Source organism: Salmo salar, chromosome 19 (assembly GCF_965601325.2).
Source record: "Salmo salar chromosome 19, fSalSal1, whole genome shotgun sequence".
Taxonomy (NCBI): domain Eukaryota; kingdom Metazoa; phylum Chordata; class Actinopteri; order Salmoniformes; family Salmonidae; genus Salmo; species Salmo salar.
The window spans coordinates 84222501-84245062 of record NC_138309.1 but is presented as its reverse complement, the minus strand read 5'-3'; the positions used below and the strand labels follow the sequence as shown (position 1 = coordinate 84245062).

Here is a 22562-nt window from a genome sequence, read left to right as displayed (position 1 = left end):
GGGCCAAATGTATGGCGCCCACTCCCCTTAAATATTGCCCGTGAGATAAGCTTTTTGATGGTCATTTGGTTCCCAAAATAACAGCATATAGCTGGGTTCATTTATCAGCCCCTCTGCTCTCTTCCTTTAGACCTAGTGGAAGGGAATTAACCTTGTAAAAGGGAACCTTTTACATTTTTCACTATCCCCTCACCAGAAAAAAATACTAGACAGACTGGCATCGTTTTAGAACTTTAAACATTGAGGAACAAGAATAACTACAGTTTTTAGTGTTTAGTGTCTGAAACTAGATCCCCTACATACTGGTCTGAAACTAGATTCCCTACATACTGGTCTGAAACTAGATCCCCCTACATACTGGTCTGAAACTAGATCCCCCTACATACTGGTCTGAAACTAGATCCCCCTACATACTGGTCTGAAACTAGATTCCCTACATACTGGTCTGAAACTAGATCCCCCTACATACTGGTCTGAAACTAGATCCTCTACATTCTGGTCTGAAACTAGATCCTCTACATACTGGTCTGAAACTAGATCCCCTATATACTGGTCTGAAACTAGATCCCCTACATACTGGTCTGAAACTAGATCCCCCTACATACTGGTCTGAAACTAGATCCCCTATATACTGGTCTGAAACTAGATCCCCCTACATACTGGTCTGAAACTAGATCCCCTACATACTGGTCTGAAACTAGATCCCCCTACATACTGGTCTGAAACTAGATTCCCTATATACTGGTCTGAAACTAGATCCCCTACATACTGGTCTGAAACTAGATCCCCTACATACTGGTCTGGAACTAGATTCCCTACATACTGGTCTGAAACTAGATCCCCTACATACTGGTCTGAAACTAGATTCCCTACATACTGGTCTGAAACTAGATCCCCTACATACTGGTCTGAAACTAGATCCCCCTACATACTGGTCTGGAACTAGATCCCCTACATACTGGTCTGGAACTAGATTCCCTACATACTGGTCTGAAACTAGATCCTCTACATACTGGTCTGAAACTAGATTCCCTACAACATAATGGTCTGAAACTAGATCCCCTACAACATACTGGTCTGAAACTAGATTCCCTACATACTGGTCTGAAACTAGATTCCCTACATACTGGTCTGAAACTAGATCCTCTACATACTGGTCTGAAACTAGATCCCCCTACATACTGGTCTGAAACTAGATCCCCTACATACTGGTCTGAAACTAGACCCCCTACATACTGGTCTGAAACTAGATTCCCTACATACTGGTCTGAAACTAGATCCCCTACATACTGGTCTGAACCTAGATTCCCTACATACTGGTCTGAAACTAGATTCCCTACATACTGGTCTGAAACTAGATTCCCTACATACTGGTCTGAAACTAGATTCCCTACATACTGGTCTGAAACTAGATTCCCTACATACTGGTCTGAAACTAGATCCCCTACATACTGGTCTGAAACTAGATTCCCTACATACTGGTCTGAAACTAGATCCCCTACATACTGGTCTGAAACTAGATCCCCTACATACTGGTCTGAAACTAGATCCCCTACATACTGGTCTGAAACTAGATCCTCTACATACTGGTCTGAAACTAGATCCCCCTACATACTGGTCTGAAACTAGATCCTCTACATACTGGTCTGAAACTAGATCCTCTACATACTGGTCTGAAACTAGATCCTCTACATACTGGTCTGAAACTAGATCCCCCTACATACTGGTCTGAAATTAGATTCACTACATACTGGTCTGAAACTAGATCCTCTACATACTGGTCTGAAACTAGATCCCCCTACATACTGGTCTGAAACTAGATCCCCTACATACTGGTCTGAAATTAGATTCACTACATACTGGTCTGAAACTAGATCCCCTACATACTGGTCTGGAACTAGATCCCCCTACATACTGGTCTGAAACTAGATCCCCTACATACTGGTCTGTAACTAGATCCCCCTACATACTGGTCTGAAACTAGATCCTCTACATACTGGTCTGAAACTAGATTCCCTACATACTGGTCTGAAACTAGATCCTCTACATACTGGTCTGAAACTAGATCCCCCTACATACTGGTCTGAAACTAGATTCCCTACATACTGGTCTGAAACTAGATTCCCTACATACTGGTCTGAAACTAGATCCTCCTACATACTGGTCTGAAACTAGATCCTCTACATACTGGTCTGAAACTAGATCCCCCTACATACTGGTCTGAAACTAGATTCCCCTACATACTGGTCTGAAACTAGATTCTCTACATACTGGTCTGGAACTAGATCCCTTACAACATACTGGTCTGAAACTAGATTCCCTACATACTGGTCTGAAACTAGATTCCCTACATACTGGTCTGGAACTAGATTCCCTACATACTGGTCTGAAACCAGATTCCCTACATACTGGTCTGAAACTAGATCCCCCTACATACTGGTCTGAAACTAGATTCCTCTACATACTGGTCTGAAACTAGATCCTCTACATACTGGTCTGAAACTAGATCCCCTATATACTGGTCTGAAACTAGATTCCCTACATACTGGTCTGGAACTAGATCCCCTACATACTGGTCTGAAACTAGATCCCTTACATACTGGTCTGAAACTAGATCCCCCTACATACTGGTCTGAAACTAGATTCCCTACATACTGGTATTGATGAAAAGAAAAACAACTGTCTGGAATGGTTCTCTTCTGCACTGTTCAACCAATCCAGTAAATGTGGAGGAGGAGTTAAGATTGAGTGTCGTCTTGTTAACGTCAAAAAGCGGAAAGTCGCGTCACAGGCTCTCTCTTCCATTTCCCCTAAAACTGGAACATCCGGGTTGTTGGAGACTCGGCAGAGGCTACTTTCCCCTAAATTAGGGATTTAAAATCGCTGAAGCCTACACCTGCAATGGGAATCAAGTCTGACTCACATAAATATATAATAATAATAGTAAGGATAATTTGTGCCAATTCACCTTGGGGAACCTTGAAGTGACTAGGCTGCAGGCTGAGAGAAGAATTCTGAGGCAGGGTTCAGGCCATGCCTAGCCAGAATCCAGAATGCTCAGCTCTTTATTGAATAGTGCAGATAATTACTCCTTTCACTGTTTTGGAAGAGGGAGACCCAGGCCAAAAGCAGCTGGAAGTTGAGAGGCTGCCAGCTTTCCATGGGCTGTTTCGTGTCAGTAGCCATTTGAGACGGGCATGGCTGTGGCAGCTCCAAGATTCCAAGGGCCCCTGTCTGTTTCCCTCCTCTACCCAGGATACAGCTGCATGATTCAGCCACTGACAGAGCCGACAGGGCCTTGAAGCCCTTGCCTTGGAGACCCCGCTTCTCCCCCTCAATCTGGGCCTGGCTAGGCCAGGTGCCTGCCCCTATTGCCCTCCGGATGTCTCCCGCTTGTTACTCTATGGCAAGATCCCACATGGGGAAAGCCTTAACTGGAGCTCTGCTGGCAGGCTGTTTACTGATGCCCCGCCCTAGCTGCTCTGTTTACTGATGCCCCACCCTAGCTGCTCTGTTTAGTGATGCCCCGCCCTAGCTGCTCTGTTTACTGATGCCCCGCCCTAGCTGCTCTGTTTACTGATGCCCCGCCCTAGCTGCTCTGTTTACTGATGCTGTTTACTGATGCCCCGCCCTAGCTGCTCTGCTTACTGATGCCCCGCCCTAGCTGCTCTGCTTACTGATGCCCCGCCCTAGCTGCTCATCAGATGAGCAGTAAAGGCTGTAATCTGGGGTCTAAAACCAAGGCAGAATCATACGCTGCTTTAATCTGGTGTCTAAAACCCAGGCAGAATCATACTCTGCTTTAATCTGGTGTCTAAAACCCAGGCAGATTCATACGCTGCTGTAATCTGGTGTCTAAAACCCAGGCAGATTCATACTCTGCTGTAATCTGGTGTCTAAAACCCAGGCAGAATCATACGCTGCTGTAATCTGGTGTCTAAAACCCAGGCAGAATCATACGCTGCTGTAATCTGGTGTCTAAAACCCAGGCAGATTCATACTCTGCTGTAATCTGGTGTCTAAAACCCAGGCAGAATCATACGCTGCTGTAATCTGGTGTCTAAAACCCAGGCAGATTCATACGCTGCTGTAATCTGGTTTAATGAAAAACATTGTAAACACTGGGCTGAGGGTAAATATAGAAACACGGAAACAACCACGCACACACAGTCACACACATACAGTCACACACACACACACACACACACACACACACACACACACACACACACACACACACACACACACACACACACACACACACAACACTGTGACGATCGTCGTAAGGAGTAGACCAAGGTGCAGCGTGTTGAGTGCTCATGATAAATATTTATTTTAACTCAGAACACTAAAACAAAACAACAAACAACGGAAAACGAACGTCACGTTCTGCAGGCTTTACAGAGCTGTACAAAAACAAGATCCCACAACACCAGGTGGAAGAAAAAAAAACTACTTAAGTATGATCTCCAATTAGAGACAACGAGGACCAGCTGCCTCTAATTGGAGATTATCCCAAACAAAACCAACATAGAAATACAAAACTAGAACATAGAAATACAAAACATAGAAAAACACCCCCTGTCACGCCCTGACCTACTCAACCATAGAAAATAACATCTTACTATGGTCAGGACGTGACACACACACAGTCACTTTCATCATAGGCATTTTAGAGATGTCCGTTTTGGGGGATTATTCTCACAGTTTGACTCATGTTTAGGATGGCAATTAGCTCCCCAAAATATCATAAATCCTGCATATCAAATCCGGTACCAGAGGTCCATGACCCATTGATCTCCATCAAGAGGTTATTAACACAGATGTAGAACAGCTGTCTGGTGCCATCTTGTTTTTTGGGGTAACGAAGAACACATTCTGGAGAGTTACTTATGTTCAGCTATTTTATCAAGCACTCAACTGGTCCACTGTTTTAGTCAGTGAGTTAATTTGATGTTATGGGTGGAAAGATGGGGAGGGGGAGATAAAAAGATAAAGAGAGGAGGAGGATGGAGGGAGGGAGGGAGATTGTTATCTAATAGGTTACACTGCTACACCCGGGAGCTAAAGGTTTTCACGGGTCCACCCGAACCGAGACGTGTCTAATTTATGTTGCTAAGGCTTTTCTCAAGAGAGGCCCATGTTTTTCACGAGAGAGGCCCATGTTTTTCACGAGAGAGGCCCATGTTTTTCACGAGACAGGCCCATGTTTTTCACGAGAGAGGCCCATGTTTTTCACGAGAGAGGCCCATGTTTTTCACGAGAGAGGCCCATGTTTTTCACGAGAGAGGCCCATGTTTTTCACGAGACAGGCCCATGTTTTTCACGAGAGAGGCCCATGTTTTTCACGAGAGAGGCGCATGTTTTTCACGAGAGAGGCCCATGTTTTTCACGAGACAGGCCCATGTTTTTCACGAGAGAGGCCCATGTTTTTCACGAGACAGGCCCATGTTTTTCACGAGAGAGGCCCATGTTTTTCACGAGACAGGCCCATGTTTTTCACGAGACAGGCCCATGTTTTTCACGAGAGAGGCGCATGTTTTTCACGAGAGAGGCCCATGTTTTTCACGAGAGAGGCCCATGTTTTTCACGAGAGAGGCCCTTGTTTTTCACGAGAGAGGCCCGTGTTTTTCACGAGACAGGCCCGTGTTTTTCACGAGACAGGCCCATGTTTTTCACGAGAGAGGCGCATGTTTTTCACAAGAGAGGCCCATGTTTTTCACGAGAGAGGCGCATGTTTTTCACGAGAGGCCCTCCTCTCTCCTTCCCTCCTCCTCTCTCCTTGCCTCCTCTTTTCTTCTTTCCTCCTTCTCTACTCCTCCTCCTCTTCCCTCCTTCCCTACTCCTCCTTCTACTACCTCCTGCTTCCCTCCTCCTCCTCCCTTTTTCTTCCCTCCTCTCTCCTTCCCTCCTCCCTTCTTCCCTCCTCCTCTCTCCTTTCCTCCTCTTCCCTCATTTCCTCCTTCCCTCCTCCTCCTCTCTCCTTTCCTCCTTTTCCTCTCTCCTTTCCTCCTTCCTTCCTTCCTTCCTCCTTCCTTCCTTCCTTCCTTCCTTCCTTCCTTCCTTCCTTCCTTCCTTCCTTCCTTCCTTCCTTCCTTCCTTCCTTCCTTCCCTCTTCCCTCCTCCTCCCTCCTTCCCTACACCTCCTTCCCTCCTCCTCCTTCTCCCTCCTCCTTCTCTCCTTCCTCCTCTGTTCTCCTCCTTTCTTCTCCTTCCCTCCTTCCTCCTTCCCTTCTCCTCCTTCCCTCCTCCTCCTTCTCCCTCCTCCTTCTCTCCTTTCCTCCTCCTCTTCCTTCCTTCTCTCTTCCCTCCTCCTCCCTCCTTCCCTACTCCTCCTTCCCTCCTCCTCCTTCCCTCCTCCTCCTTCTCCATCCTCCTTCTCTCCTACACACACACACACACACACACACACACACACACACACACACACACACACACACACACACACACACACACAGTACACCAAACACAAACACACAAAATCCAGATGAGAGAGAGAGAGAGAGAGAGAGAGGGGACAGACAGAGAGAGAGAGGGGACAGACAGAGAGAGAGAGGGGACAGACAGAGAGAGAGGGGACAGACAGAGAGAGAGAGGGGACAGACAGAGAGAGAGGGGGGGCAGAGAGAGAGAGAGGGGACAGACAGAGAGTGAGAGAGAGAGAGAGAGAGAGAGAGAGAGGGGACATACAGAGGGGACAGACAGAGAGAGAGCGAGAGAGAGAGAGAGAGAGAGAGAGAGGGGGACAGACAGAGAGAGAGAGGGGACAGAGAGAGAGAGGGAGAGAAAGGGGACAGACAGAGAGAGAGAGAGAGAGAGGGGGGGAGAGAGAGAGAGAGAAAGGGGACAGAGAGGGAGAAAGAAAGAGAGAGGGGACAGAGAGAGAGAGAGAGAGAGAGAGAGAGAGAGAGAGGGGACAAAGAGAGAGAGGGGACAGACAGAGAGAGAGAGAGCGAGAGAGAGAGAGGACAGACAGACAGAGAGAGAGAGAGAGAGAGAGAGAGAGAGAGAGAGAGAGAGAGAGAGGGGACAGATAGAGAGCGAGAGAGAGAGAGAGGACAGACAGAGTGAGAGAGAGAGGGGACAGAGAGAGAGAGGGAGAGAAAGGGGTCAGACAGAGAGAGAGAGAGAGGGGACAGAGAGAGAGAGGGAGAGAGAGCGAGAGGGGACAGAGAGAGAAAGAGGGGACAGAGAGAGAGGGAGAGAGAGAGAGAGAGAGAGAGAGAGAGAGAGGGAGAGAGGGGACAGAGAGAGAGAGCGAAAGGGGACAGAGACAGAGAGAGAGGGAGAGAAGAAGAGCTGTGCTGTGTAGCTCTGGTGGGGGCCTGTGTGACTCCCATGGCTTTTCCACTTTTAGCAGGCTTGCGTGATCTGGCGGTCGCTCTCCGTCAAGTGTGTGAGGCTCAACAGCCTGCAGGAAGATTACAATTAAGGAGGATGCATGGGAAAAAGAATTCCTCCCCTCTCCACTGTGCCCACCCGTCATACATGCTAATGAAGTGCCTGTAATAAATGTTGAAAACAGTATTGTGTAAATAAGGCTGGCTGTGACATGTGAACAAGGCCAATGGGAGGCCAGTGGGAAGGCTGAAGTCGCTGGTCACAAATGTTGAACAATGTTGTGTATGATGCTTTATGACATGCAGTCAGATATGGCATCCAGGCTGGATCACAACCGGCCGTGATTGGGAGTCCCATAGGGCGGCTCACAATTGGCCCAGCGTCGTCCGGGTTTGGCCTGGTGTAGGCCGTCATTGTAAATAGGAATTTGTTCTTAACTGACTTGCCTAGTTAAATAAAGGTTAAATAAAAATGTAAATATATATAAATGGCTTGAGCCAGAAGAAAATGTCCCACAGATTTTGATGACCTCACTGATTCATATCATCTCCCTTATACAGTATGTCAGTATTACCATCCATCTATTGTCATTTTCTACATTCATTATTGACACGTCAATAGGACACAGTCAATGAACTGTGACCTCGTTGTACTCTGCCAGAGGCCCCAGGAACTGTAATTAAGTGGGCATAAGCTGATAAATGTGTCCACAGTTTGGGGATCAAGTGATAGTCGTGATCCGGATCGTACATAATTCATGATCGCCATTAACGCGTCAATCTTTGGCCCGGCTTCGCGGGTGTTGTGTGACAGGTAGATTGTCGATGGGGCGTCCAGGTCCATCCACAGACGGACCTGAATCAGCTAGTTCATCGTTGCATAGAGAACTGTTTGGACCGTTGCCAGGTGGTGTCCGTTTCCTGTACCTCTCTCGCCAGTGGCAGTATTAACAGTGCCAATGCCAACGGGGTCCATGACTCTTCAGCTCATCAGTTCACTGACTGTGTCCTCTCCTCATCAACAGTGGTGCCTCTAAAGTACCAGCACTAACTCATTACTCCTCACTCTAACTCGGATTATCCTCAGCCTATCCTCTGCTGAGTATCCTGCTAGGCTAACTCTTGATACAGATATAAACACACATGCAATAGGCGTGGTGGTGGTCGGCGGAGGATTTTGAATGGAAACATAAGAGAGAATAGTTCGCTGCCCAAGTGTTTTCCCACAAAGTTAGCGTTAATGCTAAACAGGCACCGGAGGAGTGGCCTAGTGCTAGCACAACATGAAAAGAGGCAAAGTCCCACTGGCTGAAGGCTACTGCTGCTGCAGGTCAGGGTTAGTTAGCCTAACCAGCTAGCATTGCGTGTTGTGGGTGCATTACTGCAGCGCTCTCCGGCCCAGCTCCCATATGGATTCATCTCGCTGGACCAACTTATTATTTCCCTCAATGAGCTGAAACAGACTATAATCTTTTTAACTGATTACTTCTGTTATTGTGTGGGCAGAGATCCAGAGATCCACTGTTGCAATACTTCATCTAATAAGGCTCACTGTTGTAATACTTCATCTAATAAGGCTCACTGTTGTAATACTTCATCCAATAGGGCTCACTGTTGCAATACTTCATCCAATAGGGCTCACTGTTGCAATACTTCGTCCAATAGGGCTCACTCTGGCAATACTTCATCCAATAGGGTTCACTGTTGCAATACTTCATCCAATATGGCTCACTGCTGTAATACTTCATCCTATAGGGCTCACTCTGGCAATACTTCATCCAATAGGGTTCACTGTTGTAATACTTCATCCAATAGGGCTCACTGTTGTAATACTTCATCCAATAGGGCTCACTGTTGCAATGCTTCATCCAATAGGGCTCACTGTTGTAATACTTCATCCAATAGGGCTCACTGTTGTAATACTTCATCCAATAGGGCTCACTGTTGCAATACTTCATCCAATAGGGCTCACTGTTGTAATACTTCATCCAATAGGGCTCACTGTTGCAATACTTCATCCAATAGGGCTCACTGTTGTAATACTTCATCCAATAGGGCTCACTGTTGTAATACTTCATCCAATAGGGCTCACTGTTGCAATACTTCGTCCAATAGGGCTCACTCTGGCAATACTTCATCCAATAGGGTTCACTGTTGCAATACTTCATCCAATATGGCTCACTGTTGCAATACTTCATCCAATAGGGCTCACTGTTGTAATACTTCATCCAATAGGGCTCACTGTTGCAATACTTCATCCAATAGGGCTCACTGTTGTAATACTTCATCCAATAGGGCTCACTGTTGTAATACTTCATCCAATAGGGCTCACTGTTGCAATACTTCATCCAATAGGGCTCACTGTTGTAATACTTCATCCAATAGGGCTCACTGTTGCAATACTTCATCCAATAGGGCTCACTGTTGCAATACTTCATCAGATGAAGGTGATGATAACATTCCAAGTTGAAACATATCTTTCTGAGAGGTATCAGGTACGGGCCTCGGCTGGTTAGCTAGCAAGTGTAACCGCAAAATAGACCATGCTAAGTGTTGACCAGTTGAGTAGGAGGACACTTCTAGCCTTGCTCATAAGCTATCTGCATTGTCTTTGTGGATAGGCTTCAAATGGTGAATTCCATTGCTTGGGGTGCACTTCTCTCTGTCTGTCCGGACTCTCTTTAAACCTGTCCTTTTCCTCTTTCTCTCTCTTTCTCTTTCTCCTCTCATCCCCGCATCCAAGAGACTAAAATAGAGGGCTCCAAAACGCACAATTATTTCCAGAGTTGTTTGACTTGTCTTAAGTGTTTCCTGCACAGAGCTATATTCAAGGCATTCACTGTCAACTTCATCAACTTTAAGTCTTCAGAACTAAAGTTTAAAGCTAAGTCTCAATACATTTCCATGAAAATAAAAATGGCGTGGACGATTTAGCTTTCACATGATTGATTGAATATACTGTACAAAAAACAAAAAAAAAGGAATCTGCTGTATACTTCTTAGAAGTTCTATAACCCGAGGCCTCGGGCCCCAAAGTAAAATGTTTTGCTCTGACTTTGATTAAGTGGATTTACTTTAGGACCCCGGACCCTACGAAGCACTTACAATAACTCTGCTACAGAGCCAAGCCTACACAAAACCCCATATGGCTCTCTCTCCCCTTCTTTGTATTTGCCATCATTTGCTATAAAACATGTGGATGGTTTATACTGTCCACCACATTTGGAAACACATCTGGTTCAGTCCTAAAGTTTTTGCTTGTTTAAACGGGAGCTATTCATTTCAGATTTGGCTCTAATTAAACTTGAAATAAATTGCATTTCTACAGTTTACAGTTTACTAAATGAGTTTACAGCTTACTAAATGAGTTTACAGCTTACTAAATGAGTTTATAGCTTACTAAATGAGCTTACAACTTACTAAATGCATTTCCAGGTTACTAAATGAGTTTACAGCTTACTAAATGAGTTTACAGTTTACTAAATGAGTTTAGATTTTCTAAATGTGTTTCCAGCTTACTACATGAGCTTACAGCTTACTAAATGGGTTTAGAGTTTACTAAATGTGTTTACAGCTTAATAAATGAGCTTATAGCTTATTAAATGGGTTAGAGTTTACTAAATGTGTTTACAGCTTACTAAATGAGCTTATAGCTTACTAAATGGGTTAGAGTTTACTAAATGCATTTACAGCTTACTAAATGAGCTTACAGCTTACTAAATGTGTTTACAGCTTACTAAATGTGTTTACAGCTTACTAAATGGGCTTACAACTTAATACATGCGTTTACAGCTTACTAAAAACGTTGACTTGCATGTGTGTACAAACATTATGCCTATGTACTGTAAATATATGAAAGTTAATTGAATTCATTTATTTTTCCTTTGAAACAATGAATTAATACAGTGGCTGGTGAAGTATTACGGTAACACCCTGCTTGTGAAAGACAGAGAGGATGTAAATAAAGAAGTTCAGCTGTAACCTCTGGTGATGATCCTCTTTTTATCCGTTTTATGAATGTAACGCTCCCATCATTCTTGTCAGCACATGAATGGAAAGGAAAAGCATTAGACGGGTGTGCACGCACACACACACACACACACACACACACACACACACACACACACACACACACACACACACACACACACACACACACACACACACCACACACACACACCACACAAAGTCGGTTAATGGGTGCTCATGCTCCGGTTTGATATCACTGTAAAACCCAACACCTTGGCCTCTCTCTCCTTTACACGAGTAGATGTTACCATTACATAGAGGGATAGCCCTAACCTTTATGACTGGGCTTCAAGGGATCTTCAATGGCCAACAAATATTGTTGATAAAGCAACAGAGAAGCCAGTCCCAAACCATGCCGATAACAGAGTCAGGGTTGTATCTCAACCCCCATGGTCGTCTGGAAGAGGAGGAACACTGAAACAAATGAATTAACGTGTATAGTTTATCAAAGGAAACCGGAATTAACTACAGATAGAAATAGAACTGCTGCATAAAGTCATTCAGTCATTCAGTCATTCAGTTATTCAGTCATTCAGTCAGTGAGTCAGTCAGTCAGTCAGTCATCCATTCAGTCGGTCGGTCCCTGAGGCTGAAGCAATGGAGTTGCCGTTAATTCCCAGGAACCTTCTCACCCTGAGTGTCTTCTTCTTCTAGCCCCGTCTAGGAAACTAGCAAGGAGAGGGGAAATGACTGACGAATTGGTCTATCTTGGTCTGTTCTGCTGGAGATATGTGATTGATATCCACAAAATGACCTTTTAAATCACTGGCATAATAAACAATCGAATGGATTATTGTAACGTGCTTCACTAATGATTTCATTTGGGCACTCGAAAAAAAAGATTCCCTCCTGCTTCATTTCCTCATCTCAGACTAATGCATACACTCTTTGTGGCCATTTTCCTACATGTATTTGCATGTTGTTGGTCTTCCAAATGAAGTGGATATGTAGCGAGTGAAAAAAAGGATTTGGTTTGTTTTACCATTCCATGACATGGAACATTCTGGAATGTTTTGAGGCCTTCTTGCTGCCATGGTTGAGGTCATGGTTGTAATTTTGCCATGAGATCTTTTGCTCGAGTTGCCTTTAGTTTCAGATATGTCATGGTAAATATAAAAAGCTAAGGTAGTCTATTTTGAAAGTCAAACACTATTACTGTTTGGAAGTAGCTATAATAATTATATCCCAGTAATATTCAAGCCACAAGTTCAAACATATTTAAGTCAGTGGCGTGTATTCATGGATGCCAAGAGAAGCCCGGCTTCCCGCAAACATAAAAACATTTGAAAACATAATATAATACATTTTTTGTCCCTCAGTGTTTCATAATTTTCATTAAATTCAAAAGAGGCTGAATGTATTTCACCAGAGAAAGCATCCAAGCAAGCGAAACAGCACCCATCTGTCTCTTTACATGTGGGCCATCTATCTGATGCTGTCTGGTCCAAACAAGTATGACATTGTTGTCGCTCGTAGCACTGAAGGCAAGAGACATCAGTTTGTATGTTCTAAAAACAACATGTCAGATTAAGGATTTATAGTTAATGTGATTGTGGTCTCGGTTCAAGAATTGCAACCATAACACAGAAAATACTACAATGTTATGGCCTTATAACAAGACAAGACAAGGCAATAGAACCACAAAAAAAAAAAAAAGGAATTCAGTTTGTCTTCAGAAACTACAGAGGCACAAAACCAAGCCCTGAGTGCACCTACAACTCCAGCACCTGCTAAACGTACCTGATGTGCGTATGTTCTTCAGCTTTTGTCCTTGATTTCATGCCACATTACCTAAAAAAAGAGAGTTTGGGATATTCAATACATCATATAATGAAGAATTTGTTTCCATTACACTGCGGTTTTGACCTTTGCGGAGAGCATTCAGTGTTTGCCAGCAGTCATCAATATTTAACAGCTGTTGTTATGATTAAATTCTTCATAGGCTAATGTGTCTTGCCGGCTTGCACGCAAGGGTTTGGCCAGGTGCCAGCGCTCTGTCAGGGACCAGAGAGAAGATTGATAGGCGGTTAGCTTGTGTGACAACGGGGCTTCGGTCAGCCAGCTTCCCCCCCCCCCCCCCCCCCCCCTCTCCTGTGGATTTCCTGTGCTGCGGAGGGAGGGAGGGTGCATACAAGGCCTGTCAGAGAGGAGTGCTCACATGCTTCTGAAGTTGGCACCCCTGCAATGTTTACGAGGGTGGGAGCTAAACGTTAGGGCTTCCAAGAGAGCTGAACGTTAGGCCTTCCCATGGAGCTGAACATTAGGCTTTCCCAGGGAGCTGAACGTTAGGCCTTCCCAGGGAACTGAACGCTAGGGCCTTCCCTGGGAGCTGAACGCTAGGCCTTCCCAGGGAGCTGAACGTTAGGCCTTCCCAGGGAGCTGAACGCTAGGCCTTCCCAGGGAGCTGAACATTAGGCTTTCCCTGAAAGCTGAACGCTAGGCCTTCCCAGGGAGTTGAACGCTAGGCCTTCACCAGGGAGCTGAACGCTAGGCCTTCCCAGGGAGCTGAACGCTAGGCCTTCCCAGGGAGCTGAACGTTAGGCCTTCCCAGGGAGCTGAACGCTAGGCCTTCCCAGGGAGCTGAACATTAGGCTTTCCCTGAAAGCTGAACGCTAGGCCTTCCCAGGGAGTTGAACGCTAGGCCTTCACCAGGGAGCTGAACGCTAGGCCTTCCCTGGAAGCTGAACGCTAGGCCTTCCCAGGGAGTTGAACGCGAGGCCTTCCCAGGGAGTTGAACGTTCTCTCTGTCTCTCTCTTTCTCACTCTTTCTCTCCCTGCCTCCCTACCTCCCGCTCTCCCTGCCTCCCTCCCCTTCCTCCAGATTGATGATATATTCTCAGAGTTGCTCATTGTGAACCATGTTTTTGTGTGCCTATAATGACTTATTACACTAGAAATAAGAACGTCGCTTGGTTCACAGATGAGTGACAGGATGTTGAGTTGGAGGAATGTTAGACAGAGGGTGAGTGACAGGATGTTGGATTAGAGGAATGTTAGACAGAGGGTGAGTGACAGGATGTTGGATTAGAGGAATGTTAGACAGAGGGTGAGTGACAGGATGTTGGATTAGAGGAATGTTAGACAGAGGGTGAGTGACAGGATGTTGGATTAGAGGAATGTTAGACAGAGGGTGAGTGACAGGATGTTGGATTAGAGGAATGTTAGACAGAGGGTGAGTGACAGGATGTTGAGTTGGAGGAATGTTAGACAGAGGGTGAGTGACAGGATGTTGGATTAGAGGAATGTTAGACAGAGGGTGAGTGACAGGATGTTGAGTTGGAGGAATGTTAGACAGAGGGTGAGTGACAGGATGTTGGATTAGAGGAATGTTAGACAGAGGGTGAGTGACAGGATGTTGAGTTGGAGGAATGTTAGACAGAGGGTGAGTGACAGGATGTTGGATTAGAGGAATGTTAGACAGGGTGAGTGAGATGATGTTGAGTTGGAGGAATGTCAGACAGAGGGTGAGTGACAGGATGTTGGATTGCAGGAATGTTAGACAGAGGGTGAGTGACCAACCCCACTTGTTTTCTTCGCTATGCTCCACCTGCAGGGCTGTTGATACCACTAAGAGTTTAAAATGTTTGGGGGTTGTGAGCTACAGAGGACCAGAAGGTGAGGGGTCCTTATACGTTCTCTTCACTAGTTGTGTACACGTATGACTGATGGATACTAATCATGCATAAGGATTAGATGATACACCCTGTATATAAAGTACTGTGTTTTGTAGGAACACACCTGTAATGTTATTGCCTGTGTTGTGTAGTAGACTGATACTGACATCTGAGGGTTGTGTTATTTAAAGCAGGGGGAGGAAGAAGGGCTACTTAGACCTACTAGTCTGGCAGTTGTCACCTGGTGATAAATGAAGAGAGCATATAAACGCTGACCCATTAGGTTTTCTTTGACACAACACCAAAACGAGGGTAATGAATACGTCACAGTTGGCTGAGGAAGCAGAACTCTAACGATTAATCATCCTCTATATTTGTCTTTCCTGGACTAGCATCCTCTCCTAGGCTTTCATAAGAAAGAGAGAGAGAGAGGAGAGAGAGAGAGAGAGAGAGAGAGAGAGGGTGGTGTGTGTGTGTGTGTGTGTGTGTGTGTGTGTGTGTGTGTGTGTGTGTGTGGGGGGGGGGGGGGGAACTCAGAAACATTCATTAACTGCCCTGGTTTCCACCAGTCAGACTAAACTGAGGAGACTAGAATAAGAGGTTGGAGCAGTAGGTAGTATAGTAGTTAGTACAGTATGTAGTATAGTAGTTAGTACAGTAGTACAGTAGGTAGTACAGTAGGTAGTATAGTAGTACAGTAGGTAGTATAGTATGTAGTATAGTAGGTAGTACAGTAGTACAGTAGGTAGTATAGTAGTACAGTAGGTAGTATAGTAGTACAGTAGGTAGTATAGTAGCACAGTAGGTAGTATAGTAGTTAGTACAGTAGGTAGTATAGTAGTTAGTACAGTAGTACAGTAGGTAGTATAGTAGTTAGTACAGTACGTAGTATAGTAGATAGTACAGTAGGTAGTATAGTAGTTAGCACAGTAGTACAGTAGGTAGTATAGTAGCTAGTACAGTAGGTAGTATAGTAGCTAGTACAGTAGGTAGTATAGTAGTACAGTAGGCAGTATAGTAGTACAGTAGGTAGTATAGTAGTTAGTACAGTACGTAGTATAGTAGATAGTACAGTAGGTAGTATAGTAGTACAGTAGGTAGTATAGTAGTTAGTACAGTAGTACAGTAGGTAGTATAGTAGCTAGTACAGTAGGTAGTATAGTAGCTAGTACAGTAGGTAGTATAGTATGTAGTATAGTAGCTAGTACAGTAGGTAGTATAGTAGTTAGTACAGTAGTACAGTACGTAGTATAGTAGTTAGTACAGTAGGTAGTATAGTAGTTAGTACAGTAGTACAGTACATAGTATAGTAGTTAGTACAGTAGGTAGTATAGTAGTACAGTAGGTAGTATAGTAGTTAGTACAGTAGGTAGTATAGTAGTTAGTACAGTAGGTAGTATAGTATGTAGCATAGTAGGTAGTATAGTAGTTAGTACAGTAGGTGGTATAGTATGTAGTATAGTAGGTAGTACAGTAGGTAGTACATTAGATAGTATAGTAGTACAGTCGGCAGTACGGTAGGTGGTATAGTAGTATAGTAGGTAGCACAGTAGGTAGTACAGTAGGTAGTACGGTAGATAGCATAGTAGGTTGTACAGTAGGTGGTATAGTAGTACGGTAGCTAGTACAGTCGGTAGTATAGTGGTACAGTAGGTAGTACAGTAGGTAATATAGTAAGTAGTACAGTAGTTGGTATAGTAGGTAGCACATTAGATAGTATAGTAGCACAGTAGGTGGTACAGTAGGTAGTATAGTAGGTAGTACAGTAGGTAGTACAGTAGGATGTACAGTAGTACAGTAGTGCAGTAGGCAGTATAGTAGTACAGTAGGTAGTATAGTAGGATGTACAGTAGTACAGTAGGTAATACAGTAGGTAGTATAGTAGTACAGTAGGTAGTATAGTAGGTTGTATAGTAGATAGTACAGTAGGTTGTATAGTAGGCAGTACAGTAGGTAGTACAGTAGGTAGTATAGTCGGTAGTACAGTAGGTAATATAGTAGGTAGTATAGTAGAGAGTACAGTAGGGCTCCAGCTCAACATCCTATACTACCTACTATACAACCTGCTGTACTACCTACTATACTACCTACTGTATTACCTACTATACTACCTACTGTATTACCTACTATACTACCTACTGTACTACCTACTATATTACATACTGTACTACTATATTACCTACTGTACTACCTACTGTACTACTATACTACCTACTGTACTACCTACTGTACTACTATACTACCTACTGTACTACCTACTGTACTACTATACTACCTATTGTACTACTGTACATTCTACTATACTACCTACTGTACTACTATACTACCTACTGTACTACTGTACATCCTACTATACTACCAACTGTACTACTATACTACCTACTGTACTACTGTACTACCTACTGTACTACCTACTATACTACCTACTATACTATCTACTATACTACCTACTGTATTACCTACTGTACTACTGTACATCCTACTATACTACCTACTGTACTACTATACTACCTACTGTACTACTGCACTACCTGCTGTACTACCTACAGTACTACTATACTACCTACTGTACTACTATACTACCTACTGTACTATTATACTAGCTACTGTATTACCTACTGTACTACTGTACATCCTACTATACTACCTACAGTACTACTATACTACCTACTGTACTACTATACTACCTACTGTACTATTATACTAGCTACTGTATTACCTACTGTACTACTGTACATCCTACTATACTACCTACTGTACTACTATACTACCTACTGTACTACTATACTACCTACTGTACTATTATACTAGCTACTGTATTACCTACTGTACTACTGTACATCCTACTATACTACCTACTGTACTACTATACTACCTACTGTACTATCTACAGTAGGGATCCAAAGTGGTGCAGGGGTCTAAAGCGCTGCATCTCAGTGCAAGTGGTGTCACTACAATCCCTGGTTCGTATCCAGGCTGTATCACATCCAGCCGTGATTTGGAGTCCCATAGGGCGGCGCACAATTGGCCCAGCGTCGTCCGGGTTTGGCCAGGTTAGGCCGTCATTGTAAATAGGAAATTGTTCTTAACTGACTTGCCTAGTTAAATAAAGGTTACATTAACAGTAGATTGTCCACCACTGAACAAGTTGACACAGTCAAGTCATAAGAAATATCAACTCTGTATTTATGTTTTATTTCTCTCTCTCTTATTTTCCAGTTAATCACGAGAAGCCATCCAGCAGAAAGCACATCAGTCCATCCACCAACTCTGTCTCCGAGCCCAGGAAAGACAGCCTGCCTAAGGCTATGGGCAACAGCATCACAGAGAGCGGACTCCTTCTGGAGGTAAGCAGACAAAATGCAGCCAGATCGTTCAAGATAACACTTCAAAATTGGACGTCTGTCCGTGTCCTGAGGACGTCAGGAAATGTCTTCAAAACCGGCCACTAGGGGCAACAGTGAGAACTATTACCATCAAGAAGGTTTGAGTTTTGCTAAATTGTAGTGGACTACAGGGGTGGCTCAGTTGGTACAGCATAGCACTCACAACACCAGGGTTGTGGGTTCAATTCCCATGGGGGGGAAACAAGCATGAAAATGTATGTACTCACTACTGCGAGCCACTCTGGATAAGAGCATCCACCAAATGACTACAATGTACTGAGAATAATCCCAGAGATTTGAAGGTCATGTGTTCAATCCCTATGGTATGTTTGTATTTGATCCTTAATTTAAAAACACTTCAACATTTGAAGTTTGGCTGAGTAGGAGTAGCAACCCAGGGTGTCAAAAACATTTTGAAATGTGATGTTTGGAGCAACTTAAAAATGTGACGTTTGGAGAGATCGTGTTGGACAAACGTGTGTATATTGTCATGGTTAAAGAGTGTGCATGTCACAACAGTGTACCTCCACTCTGGTTATCCTGTAACAGACCAGGGAACCTCCACTCAGGTTATCCTGTAACAGACCAGTGAACCTCCACTCTGGTTATCCTGTAGCAGACCAGGGAACCTCCACTCTGTTTATCCTGTAACAGACCAGTGAACATCCATTCTGGTTATCCTGTAACAGACCAGGGAACCTCCACTCTGTTTATCCTGTAGCAGACCAGTGAACCTCCACTCTGGTTATCCTGTAGCAGACCAATGAACCTCCACTCTGGTTATCCTGTAGCAGACCAGTGAACCTCCACTCTGGTTATCCTGTAGCAGACCAATGAACCTCCACTCTGGTTATCCTGTAGCAGACCAGTGAACCTCCACTTGGTTATCCTGTCAAAACAGTGAACCTCCACTCTGGTTATCCTGTAGCAGACCAGTGAACCTCCACTCTGGTTATCCTGTAGCAGGCCAATGAACCTCCACTCTGGTTATCCTGTAGCAGACCAGTGAACCTCCACTCAGGTTATCCTGTAGCAGGCCAATGAACCTCCACTCTGGTTATCCTGTAACAGACCAGTGAACCTCCACTTGGTTATCCTGTCAAAACAGTGAATCTCCACTCTGGTTATCCTGTAGCAGACCAGTGAACCTCCACTCTGGTTATCCTGTAGCAGGCCAGTGAACCTCCACTCTGTTTATCCTGTAACAGACCAGGGAACCTCCACTCTGTTTATCCTGTAACAGACCAGGGAACCTCCACTCTGGTTATCCTGTAGCAGACCAGTGAACCTCCACTCTGGTTATCCTGTAGCAGACCAGTGAACCTCCATTCTGGTTATCCTGTAGCAGACCAGTGAACCTCCACTCTGGTTATCCTGTAGCAGACCAGTGAACCTCCATTCTGGTTATCCTGTAACAGACCAGGGAACCTCCATTTTGGTTATCCTGTAACAGACCAGGGAACCTCCATTTTGGTTATCCTGTAACAGACCAGGGAACCTCCATTTTGGTTATCCTGTAACAGACCAGGGAACCTCCACTCTGGTTATCCCATAGCAGACTCTGGGGGGCTTTTGGGATGAGGGTCAGGGGAGTAGGTAGGGGAGGGCTGTTGCCCGCTGTACCCTGAGCCCTAACCGCCACTGGAGCGATCTAATAACGCTTGATGGAGGTGGGGATGGTGGACGGGGAGAGAATGGATCAGTGAAGTTTAGCATCAGTAGTTTTCATTATGGGGTATTGTGATGTCATTATGGGGTATTGTGATGTCATTATGGGGTATTGTGATGTCATTATGGGCTATTGTGTGTAGATTGATGAGGATTTTATTTGATTTTATCCATTTTTCAATAGAATAAGGCTGTAACGTAACAAAATGTGGGAAAAGTTAATGTGTCTGAGTACATTCCGAATATACCGTAGACTGACCAGGCGAAAGCTATGATCCCTTATTGATGTCACTTGTAAAATCCACTTCAATCAGTATAGATCAGGGGTCTCCAACTTTTTTTTTAAGCATAAGAGCTACTTAAAAATAACTAAACATGTTTTGAGATACACGTTTTTTTCTTGCTATCAAATAGTCTCATTCTTCTATTCCCCCTACAACTCTTCCCAGGTCCTTAGTGTACAAGAGAAAGTAACACACTTTTTTTCTGTCAATATACCTGGTAAAATCATGGTTAATGAACAACTGTAAGGGGCCCTATAAAATCTGTGATTTATTTCTCAAATTATGTTTGCTATTTTTCCAAATGGTGTTCTCATTTTTCCTAGTTAGATGTTTTTCATTTTTTACTCTTAAAATTACAATTGTTCATAGGGAAACAATGATGTTGGTTGTTCTGAGTCCATTTAAATCACATCAGAAGACACTTTTTTTTAGGTCTGGAAGAAAACTAACGCATTTCCATTTTTATTATGTTATTCCCCTTCAATCGTGCATCTAGTGAGTGAGGAATGTGTCGGTCTAGCGATGGTTCTGTACTGCTGCTGCTAATTTCATGGCAAATAACAAATAATAGATACAAATGATATACTTCCTCATGATATACTTCCTCGTGATATACTTCCTCGTGATATACTTCCTCGTGATATACTTCCTCGTGATATACTTCCTCGTGATATACTTCCTCATGATATACTTCCTCATGATATACTTCCTCATGATACACTTCCTCATGATACACTTCCTCATGATACACTTCCTCATGATATACTTCCTCGTGATATACTTCCTCGTGATATACTTCCTCGTGATATACTTCCTCATGATATACTTCCTCGTGATATACATCCTAATGATATACTTCCTCATGATACACTTCCTCATGATATACTTCCTCATGATATACTTCCTCGTGATATACTTCCTCATGATATACTCATTCATGACTTCTGTTAACATGAGAAGGTTTTGGTGAAAGAAAGTATTTCTATCAATCCACAAGACGATTATCACATAAACTGGCTACACACGAAGTTATAGACGAACGCACTCACCACACAGACAGATACATTATTCTGGAAATTAATTGGCAGATATTGTGTTGTGGTTTTTAAACCAATAGTGGCTAACCAGGGGTGGGATAATGTCAAGTTGCGCTGGGAGCTTGCGGTGTCTGATACTTGTGAGATTTGTTTATGACAGTTTGCGGTGGAACATGTTAAAATTGCATGTACTTACAGAATTGTTTGGCTGGTAGCTGTTTGAGACCCCTGGTGTAGATGAGGGGGAGGAGAGGTTAAAGAAGCATTTTTAAACCTTCTGACAATTGAGACATGGATTGTGTATGTGCACCATTCAGAGGGTGAATGGACAAGAGAAAATATCTAAGTGCCTTTGAACGGGTATGGTAGTAGGTGCCAGGCACACCGGGTTTGTGTCAAGAAATGCAACATTGCTGGGTTTTTCATGCTCAACAGTTTCCCGTGTGTATCAAGAATGGTCCACCACCCAAAGGACATCCAGTCAACTTGACACAACTGTGGGAAGCTTTGGAGTCAACGTTGGCCAGCATCCCTGTGGAACGCTTTCAATACCTTGTAGAGTCCATGACCTGAAGAATTATGGCTGTTCTGACGGCAAAAGGGGGGGTTTGGTACTGTACATTCACTGTATACACACACACACACCTCCAGAGAAGAACTAAGTGAGGCTAAGGTTAATGTGTCACAACACAGGCCATATACAAGGAGTTGATTGGCAATAATATGTCGCCTCTTGTTGCATGACTTGCTTCGCGGTGTTTACCATTGCTGTGGCAACGGGCTCCCCTGGGGCAGCGAAAGAATGCCAGTGAGTTCTCTCTCGCTCTCTCTCTCTCTCTCTCTCTCTCTCTCTCTCGCTCTCTCGCTCTCTCGCTCTCTCGCTCTCTCGCTCTCTCGCTCTCTCGCTCTCTCTCTCTCTCTCTCTCTCTCTCTCCCCCCCCCCCCCCCCCCCCCCCTCCCCGACGGCTGCCACAGATGACACTAAATACCAGGAACAGGTCTTTTTCACTGTGCCGTGACCCTGGATTTGACGCTTTGATCTGGCGGTGACAATGTGAGGAGGAAAACAATTAAATGTGTGTGAAGTGAAACAAAGGCATGTCTCCACTCCCCCCCCCCCCCCATCTCGCTCTCTCCATCAGCGCTCTGCCTTTTCCAAATGTAGTGAGAGTATTTTTTGTAATGTGTTCATTTATAGGAGCCA

General features: G+C 44.2%; 1 protein-coding gene across 1 annotated transcript in view; it reads left to right on the top strand.

Moving 5' to 3' along the window:
• LOC106579687 (uncharacterized) overlaps positions 1 to 22562 on the top strand; it is a 132246-nt gene that overhangs the window by 92363 nt on the left and 17321 nt on the right. Inside the window, exon 4 of the mRNA XM_082966011.1 lies at positions 18203 to 18330. Coding sequence (XP_082822137.1) covers positions 18203 to 18330 — 128 coding nt within the window. The remainder of the gene's footprint in view (positions 1 to 18202; positions 18331 to 22562) is intronic.